At 41.4% G+C, this 17,265-nt stretch overlaps 3 protein-coding genes across 4 annotated transcripts; 1 reads left to right on the top strand and 2 right to left on the bottom strand.

The window, feature by feature from the left end:
* The first annotated feature begins 414 nt into the window (after positions 1–414).
* LOC106588757 (E3 ubiquitin-protein ligase znrf2) lies at positions 415–4,775 on the top strand. The gene is made up of 5 exons (XM_014178103.2): positions 415–1,209; positions 1,422–1,554; positions 2,206–2,301; positions 2,442–2,547; positions 2,727–4,775. Exons 1-5 carry the CDS (start codon positions 1,042–1,044, stop codon positions 2,839–2,841), a joined length of 618 nt encoding a protein of 205 aa, XP_014033578.1. The 5' UTR covers positions 415–1,041; the 3' UTR covers positions 2,842–4,775.
* Positions 4,776–4,782: 7 nt separating this feature from the next.
* On the bottom strand, positions 4,783–6,921 carry ggcta (gamma-glutamylcyclotransferase a). 2 transcript variants are annotated; one of them, XM_014178105.2, is made up of 4 exons: positions 6,600–6,921; positions 6,060–6,208; positions 5,818–5,950; positions 4,783–5,688 (listed from the first exon to the last, which is right to left on the bottom strand). In XM_014178105.2, the coding sequence occupies exons 1-4, from the start codon at positions 6,756–6,758 to the stop codon at positions 5,563–5,565; spliced, it is 567 nt and encodes a 188-aa protein (XP_014033580.1). In that variant the 5' UTR covers positions 6,759–6,921; the 3' UTR covers positions 4,783–5,562. The 2 variants fall into 2 exon arrangements, with proteins under 2 accessions (XP_014033580.1, XP_014033579.1); XM_014178104.2 differs by having other exon boundaries at positions 6,060–6,205; positions 6,600–6,919.
* A 2,245-nt stretch (positions 6,922–9,166) lies between these two features.
* On the bottom strand, positions 9,167–16,885 carry LOC106588760 (small nuclear ribonucleoprotein Sm D1). The gene is made up of 4 exons (XM_014178108.2): positions 16,671–16,885; positions 15,939–16,015; positions 14,678–14,869; positions 9,167–9,384 (listed from the first exon to the last, which is right to left on the bottom strand). Exons 1-4 carry the CDS (start codon positions 16,682–16,684, stop codon positions 9,308–9,310), a joined length of 360 nt encoding a protein of 119 aa, XP_014033583.1. The 5' UTR covers positions 16,685–16,885; the 3' UTR covers positions 9,167–9,307.
* Between the last annotated feature and the right edge of the window lie 380 nt (positions 16,886–17,265).

The following is a 17,265-nucleotide window of genomic DNA, read 5'->3' as shown; positions in this document are numbered from 1 at the left end:
TGATATGCAAATATAATGTACATATTACATATCTATATTAAGTATGACAATTATATATCTGCCTGGCTTATTTTATAAATGTCTGCTATGTCTATAGCCTAATCTGTGTCCATGCATCTTTTGCTGTTGTTCATGGGTTTGATGTCACTTGACCCCCCCCACACACACACACACACACACACACACACACACACACACACACACACACACACACACACACACACACACACACACACACACACACACACACACACACACACACACACACACACAAGGAGGAAGGCATTAGGGCAAACCTTTTGCATGGCCCGGTGTCCTGGTTGGGCGGAGTTTGTGCATATTAGACCATTCCATTGGTCTTTAAGCTAAATCTCCACTCATCCAGGAGACCGGGCCATTCAAAACGAACTCTACCATTGCTTAGCTCCTGTCAACAATCACAGTCAGCAGACGAAACTACAGCAGAGCAGATAGAGATCATAGTGACGCCGCTTTCGTTTCGACAGTCAGTAATCGAGAAATGTCGAGAAAGTGCATACATAGTCACTAAAGTGGTCGGACCTACTGTCGCGGTGTAGGAGTTGTTGTGCGGCAAACCGCCATGATCATAGCGCATGGAATATTGGAATGATGCCGCGACGCACCAATAAACTTTGATATGGAGAATGAAGCGATTTGGTAGTCAATTTTGTCGTATTTGATTTTACTTTTGACTTTTCAAGAGACTTTTATTACTTTGGCTGTTTCTGCTGTTAACACAACTACTGGACTGGACACTCATGCGCGCTATGTCTCTCTTGTGACATCGAGTTTCAGCGTTTTTTCAAGGCTATTTATGGTTTATTTGAATAGTGACATGATATAAACACTGATATATCGATTAAACATCTATCTGAAGCTTTGCACATTGTGTAGGACCATTTTCAACACCTGTCCCTGATGGGCTTCATGAGAGTGAAGAGGACTTTCTAGGACTGTTCTGTTTTATAGACCTTATAGGACTTCATATCTTGGGGAAGTTAGAATAGGACAGGATCCACCATGGGTGTCAGGCAGAGTAGCCCCGTGGCTGAGAGTCGAACCCGGGCGTATTCTAGCCCTGTGGAACCCTCTGGAAGCAGCACTACCCCAGGGATCAGATACACAGCCAGTCCTGGCGGACCCATAATTCGCAACACCGGAGGGACCCAACCCAGCTCCTACCACCAGGTGTGTAATGATAGTGGTTTGGAACCATACTTCCATGATGAGTAACTGCCTGAGACCTGAAGATTAGTGTTAGCTCCCCAAGCTAATCCCAAGGCTTCAGTTTAGGATGCTAACACGGTGTTGTGGCACACAGGTTCAAACTCCGGGCAGTTATACCTGTGTGATTCATTCATGTCCAGTATCTTGACGTTCAGTGTGTGTGTGTCCACCAGACAGGGATGAGTATACCCCATGGTGGCCGGAGCAGCAGTCTGGACCAGGAGGAGACAGATGGGGAGAGAGGAGGAGAACACCAGATGATGATTGGCTCTCTACCACTTCACCTGACCCCTCACCTACTGGGAGGTAGGCTAAAGTGTGTGCGTGTTTTTCCGGTCCTGACTGTCTACTTCAAGGTTCCCCTCTGGGTGCATGGTTAGTTTCTTACCCTAGCACTACAAAGCTGATTCAAATAATCAAAGCTTGATGATGAGTTGGTTATTTGAATCAGCTGTGTAGTGCTAGGGTAAACACCAAAACGTGCACCCAGAGGGAAACCCTGGTCTACATGATATCTTATTCCACAACAAGAAAACTATGTGTTGTTCTAAAGCCTCGACTGGGCAGATAAGAAGAGGATAGATAACAAATGTGCTTTCTCCCTGTGAAATACACATACACCCTCTTCTGTTGTGGGGCGAGAGGAGCACATCAGGCCACAGATAAGCACGTACTTCCTCCATGGCACATGTCTCACACACCTACACACAAACCTACACACACACAAATATAGGTTTTGTACTGGAGAGTCTGTCAGTCGGTAACTTATTCAACTTTTCTTAAGGAACCATGTATGTCATCGTGATCATAAATTGACCTTTGGTCATTTGCAGACGTGACCACATGGTTGACCTATTTACTCACTCACTCACTCACTAAGTTTGTGGCGGGACCGAAAAAAAGGTCTGGTTGGATGGAGTGTGTGTGAGCTGACATGTCCTGCTCTATTTTTCCCAGGCTTTCTCTGTCCTGTTTGCAGTAAGTTTGTGGCGTCAGATGTGATGGAGATCCATCTGATCGTGTGTCTCACCAAATCACGACTCCGCTACAACGGTGAGTGTGTGATTGTATATCTCTCTGTGTGCGCCCAATAATCTTGTTAGTCTGCCTGTTTGGCCTGCTGGTTCAGGATGCCTTCTGATTGGCTAGCATGGTATGTCAGGATGATGATTGATTTGTGTGATGTGTCCCAGAGGATGTTCTGGTGAAAGATAGTGGGGAGTGTGCCATCTGTCTAGACGAGATGGAGCATGGACACACCATCTCTAGACTCCCCTGTCTCTGTATATACCACAAAGGGTAACTACACACACACACACACACACACACCTACCTGACTACAGTAAGATGCTGTTACTTTACTCGTAGTCTCTCTCTCTCTCCCCTCTTCATAACGTCTCTCTCTCTTTCTCTTTCTTTCTTTCTTTCTTTCTTTCTTTCTTTCTTTCTTTCTTTCTTTCTTTCTTTCTTTCTCTTAGGTGTATAGACGAGTGGTTTGAGGTGAATCGTTCGTGTCCAGAGCACCCCTTGGACTCCGGGCTCAGATTCCCACAGAATGTCTACCATCTATCTACTTCATCCACATCATCATGACATGCTGGCCTATGAATCTACTTCATATAGATCTATGTCTGACCTGCTGGTCTGTTAATCTACTTTACCTATCAACGTCTGACCAGTGACACGAGCCTGTGAAGTTTAGCAGAGCTGGGAATTGCCAGGAACCTCACGATACGATATTATCACGATACTTACATTTCTTTTTTTAAAGTTTAGTCATTTAGCACAGTGGTTCCCAGGATGGGCGCGGGGGTCTCAGTCCAGCTTTAAACTTGCTCTTGAAAGTTGTAATAGTAGAATGCACAAGGTGCAATTTATAAATTGGGCAGTGTATCATCAGTTCCTCTTGTCATGTTAGTCATTTCAGACCTCAGAGAGATATTTATAACTTGTCAGAAATGTCCAGATCAACTAGTCCATGTCAGCTAACATTTTTTAGCTAGGTTTTTTAGCCCACAGATATTGTTGTAATGTTTTTGTCACTCACGTGAATACACATTAGACATGGCAAAATGTATATAATTGCAAGAAAATTTGATTTAAAACTGCAGAATTGTATTTGCACAAAATGTGTAGAATTGCATGAAATAAGCTTTAAACCTGCAAAATTCTCTCCAACAAGAGGGGTGTGAACCACCAACAGTGATTGTGCCCATAGAAATAGACGTGGTGTGTGTGCGCGCAGGGGAGGCCCGGGATGTTCCCCACTGCTGGAAGTGGGGCCCCGAGTGAAAAGGTTTGGGAAACCCTGATTTAGCAGACAGTCTTATCCAGATTAACTTACAGTTACTGCATTCATCTTAAAATAGCTAGGTGGGACAATCACATATCACAGGCATAGTAAGTACCCGTGGAGGCTGATGGGAGGAGCTATAGGAGGACGGGCTCATTGTAATGGCTGGAATGGAATAAATGGAACGGTATCAAACATAAAAAATATGGAAACCATGTGTTTGACTCATTTCCATTAATTCCATTCCAGCCATTACAATGAGCCCGTCCTCCTATAGCTCCTCCCACCAGCCTCCACTGATAAGTACATTTTTCCCAAAGTCAGAGCTAGAAGGGGGGTGGGGGAGGGAGTCGAGTGCAAGTGTTGGTTCATAAACTACGTAGGTGCCAATACGATATGTATTGCGATTCTATATGTATTGTGATTTTAATTGCGATTTGATGTTCCAAACATATTTCTCACCATATGTCTGCTGCAGAGAGACAGGAGAGAGCATGAAAACGAGTTTTGATCATTCAGTGAAATAAGAGCTGAAAACATGTTGGCTCAGTATTTAAAAAGAAAATGGAGAACAAGCTATAGGATGAAAAATAAGTGAGTTCTGGCGCAGGTACAGCTGACTAGTACTAGCAATCATTATTATTTGTAAATCTTTTATTTTAACAAATCAAAGCTTGGAGTCACATATTGATAATATGTCCAAAATATCACGATATGTAACTGTGTACATTTTCCCCAAATCACTACTGGTTTGCCTCACTCACTTGCTAAAAGACTAAACGGGATAACCTGAATATACACTTAGTATACACTTAAAGGCACATTTACAGACCATAGACTTCAAGTGTGGAGAACGGGCCAGGACCCAATTATGGGTCTTCTGAGAGTGTTGGTGGACTGCTAAAAGAGCAGAGTTCTGGTGCCCGACTGCAGTCAATGACGTGGCACGCAACCATTGGTTGAAGCATGCAACGTCTGAGCAGGGTAGCGCGACCATCACCTCCTGCGATCTAATCCTCTCAGATTTACACTAGTTTAGTGAGTAGGGTTGAATTTGGGATGAGGGGCATACGTTCATTGATTTCATATTACTGTATGACAATGTAATAATGAGTTTGTTGATCATCAGCTGTACTGCTGCGGAGTGAGGGAATTTAGAGAATTGTAAGTGCTGTGACTGAAACATGCTGCTAATTTTGAGTCTCAATTACACACATTTATGTCAATTATGAAATCCCTTCTTGTGTTGGTTCATTGCTTTATTTCTGTGGTTGTGTAAAATCTAGGTAGCATACAGCAAATTCAGCAGAAATGTTAACATTTGATTGAAAACACACCCTTTATTTACTCAAGCATCTTTGATTATATATATATATATATATATATTTTGCACAAGTTTGTATCCATTGAATTAAGTAAAAACTAAAGCACAAATCAACTCCAGAATTTGTACTGGGACACTATGGTGATAATTCTGTATATACATAGTTGAATGTTCAACGTCATTAATGACTACAAAATTATGTTTTGTTGAAAAGACAATTGTACCAGATACAGTTTAGGGAGCAGAGATCCTTCAGACATTTCTTAAGAAACAAAGAATAACAATTTACATTAAATCAATTGATTTCTGAAGTAACTGATTTCATTCAGTATACATGTATTAAATACATTACATCTCCCATTTCTCTCAAAGGTCCCATTCCATTTCAATTGAACCATTTGTCATCAAATCTCTCCAAAGCCACATCACATGCATTAGTCTTTATGGTGTCTGTCTGTGTGTTTGTCCAAAATGGCACCCTATATAGTGCACTACTTTTGACCAGAGCCCAATAGGTTGTCATTTCAGATGGATTCTGGCTACGTTTACACAGGCAGCCCAATTCTGATATTTTTTCCACTAGTTAGTCTTTTGACCAATCACATCAGATCTTTTCACACCAAAGATATTTTCAGAGCTGATCCGATTGGTCAAAACACCAAATCAAAAGACCAATTAGTGGAAAAAAATATCAGAATTACTTAATGACCTGTGAGATCTTGTCCAGGATAGAAGGGCCACTGTAGTTGTTGGTCTGAACCTCCTCTAGTCTCCTCATGTACTGCACTGGTAGACCATTCTGCTGGGCTCCTAAACACACCACCTACACACACCCACACACGTTATTTCCTTTCATTTGCTTGTACTGCGGGGAGGGGGGCAGGTTTGTGTGTGTACCTGTTTGCATTGTGGTGAGGGAAAACAGGCGTGTGTGCGTCCAATGTGTGTTTACCTGTTTGTACTGTGGCGAAGGGGGACAGGCGTGGAAGCGGTTCATCTGGTACGTTCTACAGAGCAGCGCCCCGTTGTCTGTCTCCACTGTCACCTCTAAGGGGAAGTACATACCCATGTCCACCCCCTCCTGCCTACACACACACACAACATGGAGAGATGAGATGAAGTATGGGATGAAGACCATAGAATGTATGTTGCCATCAGATGAGACTCACTGGTGTGTGTGTGTGTGTGACTCACTGGTCCAGGCTGGCTAGGTGGTCGTTGCTCATCCTCCAGACCACCCCCCACACCTCTCCCCCCTCTTTCTGCTCGATGGTTGCTACTCCGCCATGCCAACGGTTGTCAATGTGCTCCCCCCACAGACCAAAGTTCAATGTGTAGTCCTGCTGGGGAGGTTTAGGGTAGGAGAGGGGGAGGGGGAGGAGAGATGAGAGAGACCCTGTTAGAATACTATGACAATGCATTTTTGGATGTGTCACATAGCCTGCTCTGTAACACCTTTTCACTTTGTGAGTGAAGACAATGGTATTCAGTTTCTATTCGAGGTCATTCTATTCTTTATATAGACTGGGGGGAATTAATGTACTCCATGTAACTGAACTACTCGGGACGACAACCCTAGGGCGTAGAATTATAGCGTCATCTTGCGGCCGGTTGGGCTATTGAACGCCATGAAGGAACGCCATGTTGCTTATCTCCTACTAGCTACACCAGAAGAGTCCGAAATATCCTAACTAAAAGTAGCTTGCCTACTGGGGGCGCTGCGGACCTGATTACCTTCAGTCGGCCGGTGCAATGAAATATAGCTGAGGGGTTCGCCAGCTGAAGTCTCTCCTTCAACAAGTTGCTTCCAAAGGCAAAATACATGAAGTGATCTGCTGTTGCTGCCATGTTTCCTAAGCAAAACCTTGCGATATGAGCCAGGTTACCAATCATACGAGAATGTCAGCCGTTAAATTATATTAAAATATCACCGGTTAAAATAAAAGTGAAATATATAGCGATATACTTAATAATTTACATATTAGCTACAGCCCATTATTACTCATGCAGTCGGCTTTCTTCCGGGTTTTGTGTCCGGCTCATCTCATTGGCTGGAAGGGGCTCAACCCGTTAAAGACACAGTGCATGATTTTTGAGCGTTCATGTGAGCTATCAAGACATTCTTAAATATTGCGTACTTAATAGCTGAGTCTAAAAAGGTTGGTTTTGAGCAGTGCTGAAAAAGACCGTCAAACTGAACAAACCAGTTTTAATGCATATCTTTTTAATTATCACTTAGCTAGTCATATCATATGACATCCCTTTCTAAGCCTCAAGACACCATTCATATTACACCTTTATTACACCAAATATCCCTGTATTTTTTCCGAACAGTACGGTTCCACATACAGTCGATCATCATGCGACAAAGATAATCATGTTATCACTGTAGTGTGTCATTCCCGAAAACTCAGCCTGTGTTGAATTCAATCCCATTTTACAGCTTTTTTGTTTAAAATAATTTTCACATTTTACAATCATATTAGGCTAGTTCATATAAAACAATTCAGCTTTCACGTCAATACATGGGTTCATTTTTATATAACATGGTTTACAGATTTAAGTTTCTATTGAAGTTTTTGTAGGCCTACTGTTTTTTTGTGTTTTTTTAAGAGTCCAGTTTTTATAGTTCAATTTTTATTTTAAAAGTGTTTGAGGGTATAAAAAGTTGTTTTATAGTCCTAATACATCTTGTCTTCCAAATCGCATTGTTCATTATGCATATTATTGTCCATCATAATTCTTTCATTGGTTTGACATTTTACCATGCTGGGGCATTATTCACCTGTGGTACTACTGCTGGGTTACCATTGGTGGTTATTTGATAAATGTGTTGATGCACAAACAACAAACTGTACATGTAATGTAGCTAAAACATTTATTTATAGGGTAAAAAAATTGTCAGAAAACCAATAAATGCATAATACCGCATCGTGATCAAGACAAAGAAGATGATTGTGGACTACAGGAAAAGGAGGACCGAGCACGTTCCCATTCTCGTCGACGGGACTGTAGTGGAGCAGGTTGAGAGCTTCAAGTTCCTTGACGTCCACATCACCAACAAACTAGCATGGTCCAAGCACACAAAGACAGTCGTGAAGAGGGCACGACCACACGTTTCCCCCTCAGGAGACTGAAAAGATTTGGCATGGGTCACCAGATCCTCAAAAAGTTATACACCTGCACCATCGAGAGCACGCTGACTGGTTTCATCACTACCTGGTATGGCAACTGCTCGGCCTCCGACCACAAGGTACTATAGTGTAGTGCATACAGCCCAGTACATCACTGGTGCCAAGCCTCCTGCCATCCAGGAACTCTATACCAGGCAGTGTCAGAGGAAGGCCCTAAAAATGGTCAGACTCCAGCCATCCTAGTCATACCGTTGTCTCTGCTACCACACGGCAAGAGGTACTGGAGCAAGTCTAGGTCCAAGAGGCTTCTAAACAGCTTATACCCCCAAGCCATAAGACTCCTGAACATCTAATCAAATGGCTACCCAGACTATTTGCATTGCCCCCCACCACAATGTTATCTATGCATTGTCACTTTAATAACTCTACCTACATATTACCTACACACCAGTACTCCATATATAGCCCTGCTATTGTTATTTTACTGCTGCTCTTTGTCATTTCTTACTTTTTTATTTTGAAAGGTATTTTCTTAAAACTGCATTGTTGGTTAAGGGCTTATAAGTAAGCATTTCACTGTAATTTATTTCACTGTTGTATTTGGCACAAATCCAATTTGATTTGTTCAGTTAGCTAGTTACCTAGCGATGGGCATTCAGAGTTCAGTAAGCTGGATCATGTGGCTCCATTCAGCAAAAAAAAATAATAAAAAATGTTTATTTGGCTCTGAACCAGCTCTTCATTCAGTAGTGCCTAAATCAACAAAAAATATATAGCTAATCTCATGTAAAGCCTAAAGTTTTCTGCCAGATCGTTATAGGCGTTCAAACAAACCTTAATTAGATGGCATATTAAAAAATAAAAAAAATTCCCACTGCAAAAATGAATGTGGACCAGAATGAGGCTCTCTCCTCACCATCGACTGTTCCTGCAGTGAGGAATTAGTACTTATCTACAGATAATCGTTATCTGGAGATCAAAAAGCAGTAGTAACAGTATGCAAATCAGGGAGTCAAATGAACCGCTCTTTCATATGTTCAACAAAGAAATCTGTTCAAAAAGAGAGCCGTTAGATTGCAAACGACCCATCACTGCTAACAACTGGACCAACTACACAACATGCACATCAACCAAGACAAGTATGATAAAGTACTCAAAACACTTCTGTTCATGTGGAATATCTTTAATATACAAAATAAGAAACAAGTCGGGCTTGGGATTCACAAAAGTTTCCTCAGAAAAATGACAAAACAAAAACGTTGCTGTACAAACAATAGGACATGACTGACAGCCGCATAGTGATGGTGATCATCTCCTGGGCCCTCCCCTGCCTCGGCCCCTCCCCCTGCCACGCCCTCTTCCTCTGCCCCTTCCACGCCCAGCCACTGGAGAGAGAAATGGAGGGAGATTAAGGAAGAGGAGATGATTAGAGATTAGTTATGCACTACAAATACTTGGACTCTCCCATTCTTGTCCTTAGGTCTTGTTTGTCAAGCTCATTGTTGGGAGTCGTTTCTTACAGAAGAGCGTTTGCCTAATATTAATTAGGCTGATTTACTACTTTTAATTTGGGTCTGATGAAGCAAATTTTGAAAGGCGAGACCTCAGTCATCAGAAGCTAGGCATTATAAATGCTACGCAACTCACCCAACCCTAACTCAGACAGAACTACTGTGGATTTATGAAACCTCTAACCAGTGTGGCTACGAAACAGTTCACAATCTCCAACTTTCAACATGGCTGCTGTGGCAGGCTCAAAACACCCAAACACCCAGTAGCACTCCAGAAGGAAGGTCGGCCACATTACGTCACCCCACATTCTAGTAGAGGTCGACCGATTAATCGGAATGGCCGATTAATTAAGGCCAATTTTAAGTTTTCATAACAAATCGGTAATCGGTATTTTTGGCCACCGATTTTTAAAATATTTTTTAACTAGGCAAGTCAGTTAAGAACACATTCTTATTTTCAATGATGGCCTAGGTTAACTGCCTTGTTCAGGGGCAGAACGACAGATGTTTTACCTTGTCAGCTTGGGGATTCAATCTTGCAGGTAAGTTGCTAGCTAGCATTAAAGTTATCTTATAAAAAACAATCAATCATAATCACTAGTTAACCTCTTACATCTAGACGTTCCGCTAGCGGAACACCTGCTCCAATATCCAATGATAGGCGTGGCGCGAATTACAAATTCCTCAAAAATACAAAAACTTCAATTTTTCAAACATATGACTATTTCACAGCATTTTAAAGACAAGACTCTCCTTTATCTAACCACACTGTCCGATTTCAAAAAGGCTTTACAGCGAAAGCAAAACATTAGATTATGTCAGCAGAGTACCAAGCCAGAAATAATCAGACACCCATTTTTCAAGCTAGCATATAATGTCACAAAAACCCAGAAGACAGCTAAATGCAGCACTAACCTTTGATGATCTTCATCAGATGACACACCTAGAACATTATGTTATACAATACATGCATGTTTTGTTCAATCAAGTTCATATTTATATCAAAAAACTGCTTTTTACATTAGCATGTGACGTTCAGAACTAGCATACCCCCCGCAAACTTCCGGAGGAATTTGCTAACAATTTACTAAATTACTCACGATAAACGTTCACGAAAAGCACAACAATTATTTTAAGAATTATAGATACAGAACTCCTCTATGCACTCGATATGTCCGATTTTAAAATAGCTTTTTGGTGAAAGCACATTTTGCAATATTCTAAGTACATAGCCCAGCCATCACGGGCTAGCTATTTAGACACCCGGCAAGTTTAGCACTCACCAATATCAGATTTACTATTATAAAAGTTTGATTACCTTTTGTTGTCTTCGTCAGAATGCACTCCCAGGACTGCTACTTCAATAACAAATGTTGGTTTGGTCCAAAATAATCCATCGTTATATCCGAATAGCGGCGTTTTGTTCGTGCGTCCCAGACACTATCCGAATGGTAAATAAGGGTCGTGCGCATGGCGCAATTCGTGACAAAAAAAATCTAAATATTCCATTACCGTACTTCGAAGCATGTCAACCGCTGTTTAAAATCCATTTTTATGCCATTTTTCTCGTAAAAAAGCGATAATATTCCGACCGGGAATGTCCATTTAGCTAAACAGAGGAAAGAAAACAAAGCTTTCGGTCGACGCGGGCACAAGCCTGAGTCTCACAGTACTGTAACCAGCCACTACCCAAACGCGCTACTTTGTTTCAGCCAGAGCCTGCAAAGCCACGATTCAGTATTTTGCCGCCTTCTGAGAGCCTATGGCAGCCGTAGGAAGTGTCAAGGTACAGCTAAGATCCTCACTCTTCAATAAACAAAGACAAGAAGAACGACACCTTGTCAGACAGGCCACTTCCTGCATGAAATCTTCTCAGGTTTTTGCCTGCCATATGAGTTCTGTTATACTCACAGACACCATTCAAACTGTTTTAGAAACTTTGGAGTGTTTTCTATCCAAAGCCAATAATTATATGCATATTCTAGTTACTGGGCAGGAGTAGTAACCAGATTAAATCGGGTACGTTTTTTATCCAGCCGTGAAAATACTGCTTCTGTGACATCTCTGTCGAAAATACAGGATCTCTGCTGTAACGTGACAATTTCTAAGGCTCTCTGAAGGCGCCAGAAAGTGGAATGAGATCTCTGCTGTCTCTGGGCTAGGTACAGGAGCGCTGTTTGTGAGTGGTCAGGCTGGTGGCTCAGAGACAGGAGATGCGTGGCCCCGAGAAGTGGCCATGTTTTTCTTTCAGCCTTTGAACGAAAACAACGTCGCCCGGTTGGAATATTATCGCTATTTTACGAGAAAAATAGCATAAAAATTGATTTTAAACAGCGTTTGACATGCTTCTAAGTACGGTAATGGAATATTTCGGGTTTTTTTGTCACGACATGCGTCTGCACGTCACCCTTCGGATAGGGACCTGAACGCACGAACAAAACAGAGGATATTTGAACATAACTATGGATTATTTTGAACCAAAACAACATTTGTGGTTGAAGTAGAAGTCCTGGGAGTGCATTCTGACGAAGAACAGCAAAGGTAATCCAATTTTTCTACTAGTAATTCTGAGTTTACTGAGCCTCGATGTTGGCGAGTGTCTGTTTAGCTAGCCTTGATGGCCAAGCTATCTACTCAGAATATTGCAAAATGCGCTTTTGCCGAAAAGCTATTTTAAAATCTGACACCGCGATTGCATAAAGGAGTTCTGTATCTATAATTCTTTAAATAAACATTTACAAAATGCATAACAATTATCAAGAGTAATTTAGTAAATTCACCGGAAGTTTTCGGTGTGTATGCTAGTTCTGAACGTCACATGCTAATGTAAAAAGCTGGTTTTTGATATAAATATGAACTTGATTGAACAAAACATGCATGTATTGTATAAAATAATGTCCTAGGAGTGTCATCTGATGAAGATCAAAGGTTAGTGCTGCATTTAGCTGTGGTTTTGGTTTTTGTGAGATATATGCTAGCTTGAAAAATGGCTGTGTGATTATTTCTGGCTGGGTACTCTCCTGACAATCTAATGTTTTGCTTTCGCTGTAAAGCCTTTTTGAAATCGGACAATGTGGTTGGATTAGCAAGAGTCTTGTCTTTAAAATGGTGTAAAATAGTCATGTTTGAGAAATTGAAGTTACAGCATTTAAGGTTTTTGGAATTCGCGCCACTTGATTCCACTGGCTGTTGACTAGGTGGAACGATTTCGTCCCACATACCCGAGAGAGGTTAATATTGCCTGCTAACATGAATTTCTTTTAACTAGGGAAAATGTGTCACCTCTGCAACAGAGTCAGGGTATATGCAGCAGTTTGGGTCGCCTGGCTCGTTGCGAACTGTGTGAATAGTATTTCTTCCTAACAAAGACAGCCAACTTCGCCAAACGGGGGATGATTTAACAAAAGCGCATTTGCGAAAAAAGCACAATCGTTGCACGACTGTACCTAACCATAAACATCAATGCCTTTCTTAAAATCAATACACAGAAGTATATATTTTTAAACCTGCATATTTAGCTAAAAGAAATCCAGGTTAGCAGGCAATATTAACCAGGTGAAATTGTGTCAGTTCTCTTGCGTTCATTGCACGCAGAGTCAGGGTATATGCAACAGTTTGGGCCGCCTGGCTCTTCGAACTAATTTGCCAGAATTTTACATAATTATGACATAACATTGAAGGTTGTGCAATGTAACAGGAATATTTAGACTTAGGGATGCCACCCGTTAGATAAAATACGGAACGGTTCCGTATTTCACTGAAAAAATAAACATTTTGTTTTCGAGATGATAGTTTCCGGATTCAACCATATTAATGACCTAAGGCTCGTATTTCTGTGTGTTTATTATATTATAATTAAGTCTATGATTTGATAGAGCAGTCTGACTGAGCAGTGGTAGGCACCAGCAGGCTCGTAAGCATGCATTCAAACAGCACTTTTGTGCATTTTGCCAGCAGCTCTTCGCAATTCTTCACGCATTGCTCTGTTTATGACTTCAAGCCTATCAACCCCCGAGATTAGGCTGGTGTAACCGATGTGAAATGGCTAGCTAGTTAGCCGGGTGCGCGTTAATAGCGTTTCAAACGTCACTCGCTCTGAGACTTGGAGTAGTTGTTCCCCTTGCTCTGCATGGGTAACGCTGCTTCGAGGGTGGCTGTTGTCGATGTGTTCCTGGTTTGAGCCCAGGTAGGAGCGAGGAGAGGGACGGAAGCTATATTGTTACACTGGCAATACTAAAGTGCCCATAAGAACATCCAATAGTCAAAGGTATATGAAATACAAATCGTATAGAGAGAAATAGTCCTATAATTCCTACAACCTAAAACTTCTTACCTGGGAATATTGAAGACTCATGTTAAAAGGAACCACCAGCTTTTTTACATGGCACATATTGCACTTTTACTTTCTTCTCCAACACTTTGTTTTTGCATTATTTAAACCAAATTGAACATGTTTCATTATTTATTTGAGGCTAAATTGATAGTATCTATGTATTATATTAAGTTAAAATAAGTGTTAATTCAGTATTGTTGTAATTGTCATTATTACAAATTTTTTTATAAATAAATTAAAATCGGCCCATTAATCGGTATCGGCTTTTATTGGTCCTCCAATAATTGGTATCGGCGTTAAAATCATAATCGGTCGACCTCTACATTCTAGTACACAATTACTCTCAACCTAGTCACAACGTAACAAAACGAATAGTTCAACAGACTGCTGGTCTTTGCTCATGGTCCTGAACAGCTGTAGTGTGTTTAAGTTCCAGCCAAGCAATAGAACACCTCACTGAATTCATCAAAAAGGCTTTGGCTAGCCAATTCTACTGTGTTGTTTCTGGGCTGGCACAAAAGCCTACACACCCTGAAGCTCTCCAGGATCAGAAGTGAACACTGATCTAGGCAGACTTAGGTTGAACCTCAAAAGTATTGCTGGCATCCTCTCCCATTGCCTCCTCAAAACGTCAAAGGGAAGAGGAGAGGATTGGAGAAGAACCTCTGATATTCTATTGATATGGCAACAAGCCACCACCCTCTCCTATCTTCCTAGTGTACTCACCAGCTACTCTATTCTTGGACTTGACCTTGGGTTCTATGTCCAACTCCCTCCCCACCATCTCTCTATGTACATCAAATTGATCTCACCCCCCCATCCCCGTGTACTCACCAGCCTCTCTCTTCTTGCTCTTGACCTTGGGTTCTATGTCGACCAGGAGAGTGTCCAGCGGCAGGCTGTCCGGCAGGATGAAGTATCTGATGTTGTTCCCACGGATACTGAGGCTCTCCAGCTGGGTGGGCTCACGGTTCTTCAGAGTCATCTTTACCGCCTTCAGGTGAGTGTTCATACTCACATCCACACCTGGGACACACAGTTAATGACCATTGTTAATAATCAATGCAACATTGACATTATCCCACCCCTGGTTAGCCACTATTGGCTTAAAAAGCCAAACCTAACAATATCAGCCAATTAATTTCCAGCAGTATTGCTCATCTGTGTGGTGTGATACCAGTCTTGTGGGTTGACAGAAATATTTTCCTCAAAACCTTCTCAATTAAATGTTAACTGCAAATTAGGCTTACCTGGCAGAAGTATATCACGAGTAAGTATATCATTTGTATTTATTATTTGCAAACTTTGCCATGAAATGAGCAGCAGCAGAAACATCACTAGATGGCACATTCCTCACTTGCTAGATGTGCAATTAAAAAAAGGGGCCAGATGCACAATTAAAGGGGAATTACACAAAATCTAAATGTCTTAGTTTTCTTCCAGTCCAAAAATAAATAAAGGTCTTCTCATGTGATTTAAGTATTGACATAACTCAAAATCCAATGGAACTGTTTCTCTACAAACAATTGTAATTATGAGTGAAAAACTAATTAAAACCAGGAAAAATAAAACAGAAAACATAATTTGGGGGGAAATCAGATTTTATAGGGCCCCCTTAGAGTTGTTTATTAACCATCATTTTACCAGGTATATTGGCAGAAAACAGTGCACTACTTTCTATTTCACACTGGGGATCCTGAGTGGCACAGCAGTCTAAGGCACTGCATCTCAGTGCTAGAGGCATTACTCCAAACCCAGGTTCGATCCCAGGCTGTATCACAACTGGCCACGATCGGGAGTCCCATAGAGCGGCTCACTATTGGCCGGGGTAGGCAATCATTGTAATTAAGAATTTGTTCTTAACCGACTTGCCTAGTTAAATTCAAAAACATATTTAATAAAGGAACTAGGGAAGAGAAGAATGTGCCAATTTAATGGCTAGGAAAAAATTTGAGTAGCTCATAACATGGTAGAAAAGGTTGAAGATCCCAGGTTTAGATTGTACCTGCTCCAACACCCTATACTAGTCTTTGTTTATATTTGGAGGCATCTCAATAATCCTACTCAGCCAGACAAGAGGGGGCAGGGTCTATACCTGTGATAGTTCCATGGACCTGGGTTCCATTCTTCAGCTCAATGGTCACAGTCTCGTGGCTGAGTTTCATCAAAAAGCTACAGGAGGAGAAAAGTCATGGGTATTAGAGGCAATGTTATAATTAATGCAGTTTATCAAGTCTGTGAATACATACTAGCTTGCTAGTCTTCAAGGCCCTATAAACAATATCGACACAGACAACTTCATTAGACAATGGGGCGGTAACTAGTAAGAACTACATAGTTTGCTGACTACAATGTCCAAAACAAACTAAAATGACAAACACAAACCGGATGGATGACTTGTCATGGAAGCTGAACTTAGGTTCAAAGACAATGTGTTCTTGTCTGTGGTTGTTGTGGGTAATCTGTCAGGGCCCTGCCTGCACACTGCAGTGGTTTATTAACTAAAAGCAAGTTAGCATAGCGGTGGCTAGCAAACAAAGTAACTAGTTAGTTCTCAGCGGCAGATACGTAAATAATCGATGTTTATGGTGTATTCCGCGGCTAGAGGTCCATTCATTACCGTTGTAGAAAGGAAAGAATAACTTAGCTATCTAGTCGCTTCTGCACGTCGCTCATTCATTCATTCATATCAGTTAGCTGCTTCCCGCCTCAGAATTGAGCGAACAGCTCGCACTCCAAATCTAAATCCATCCAGCGACACAAAACCCGTATTTTTCACCTTTCATCTAAGCATAAGACTAAAGATGATTTTGTTGAATATTCTTACCGTACGAGTTTCATGTTGTTGATGGATTGCAGAGACAAAATCTCCACCAAAGACCAAAAAATTACAGCGTATAACTAAGCACACAGGCCGCTGTGTATAAAATACGTTTCGTCGCAGCAACACCGACGTCATAAAAACGCTACAGAACCAGGAAACGCAAAAAGAAAACAGCTACTTCTTTAATGACGTTTAACGGCGGTTGGTATCCAATAAATGTTGCATTACCGCCACGTACTACACTGGAGTATAACTCCCTTATACGTTGCTTGAAAAACTCAAAAATAATAAATAATAATAAGTAAATACCATACTCCACTATTTAAATCTATTTAGTCCTACATTAGGCCAACAGCCTGAAAGGATGGGACACCACCACTTAACACACCCTGTAACTATTCTGACATCAATTCTTGCACAACCATATACCTCCCTGCAGCTGCCACCACAACCTCTATTTTCCGTGACTTCCATTAGTGCAGTACAGTTGATAACCATTGCTATAAATCCCCCTCCCCCTTAAATTCCTCTACTTTCTTCACTGCCTCAGCATATGACAACTTCTGCTCTACTCTAACCCTGGAAACCTCAACCTGCC

This window comes from Salmo salar, chromosome ssa27 (genome assembly GCF_905237065.1).
Source record: "Salmo salar chromosome ssa27, Ssal_v3.1, whole genome shotgun sequence".
In the NCBI taxonomy this organism is placed as follows: Eukaryota; Metazoa; Chordata; class Actinopteri; order Salmoniformes; family Salmonidae; genus Salmo; species Salmo salar.
Note: the sequence above shows the minus strand (reverse complement) of the source record. Positions and strands in the feature narration are given on the sequence as shown.

Coding starts and splice junctions, on each gene's coding strand:
- LOC106588760 (XM_014178108.2), bottom strand. Junction 14,870..15,938: donor GGTCCATGGAACTATCACAG/GTATAGACCCTG, acceptor TGTGTGTCCCAG/GTGTGGATGTGAGTATGAAC. Junction 9,385..14,677: donor GAGCAAGAAGAGAGAGGCTG/GTGAGTACACGG, acceptor TTCTCTCTCCAG/TGGCTGGGCGTGGAAGGGGC.
- ggcta (XM_014178105.2), bottom strand. CDS start 6,758: ATGATTGGTAACCTGGCTCATATCGCAAGGTTTTGCTTAGGAAACATG. Junction 6,209..6,599: donor ATTGCACCGGCCGACTGAAG/GTAATCAGGTCC, acceptor AAACCTCCCCAG/CAGGACTACACATTGAACTT. Junction 5,689..5,817: donor CTTCGCCACAGTACAAACAG/GTAAACACACAT, acceptor GGGTGTGTGTAG/GTGGTGTGTTTAGGAGCCCA.
- LOC106588757 (XM_014178103.2), top strand. CDS start 1,042: ATGGGTGTCAGGCAGAGTAGCCCCGTGGCTGAGAGTCGAACCCGGGCG. Junction 1,555..2,205: donor GACCCCTCACCTACTGGGAG/GTAGGCTAAAGT, acceptor TATTTTTCCCAG/GCTTTCTCTGTCCTGTTTGC. Junction 2,302..2,441: donor ATCACGACTCCGCTACAACG/GTGAGTGTGTGA, acceptor GATGTGTCCCAG/AGGATGTTCTGGTGAAAGAT.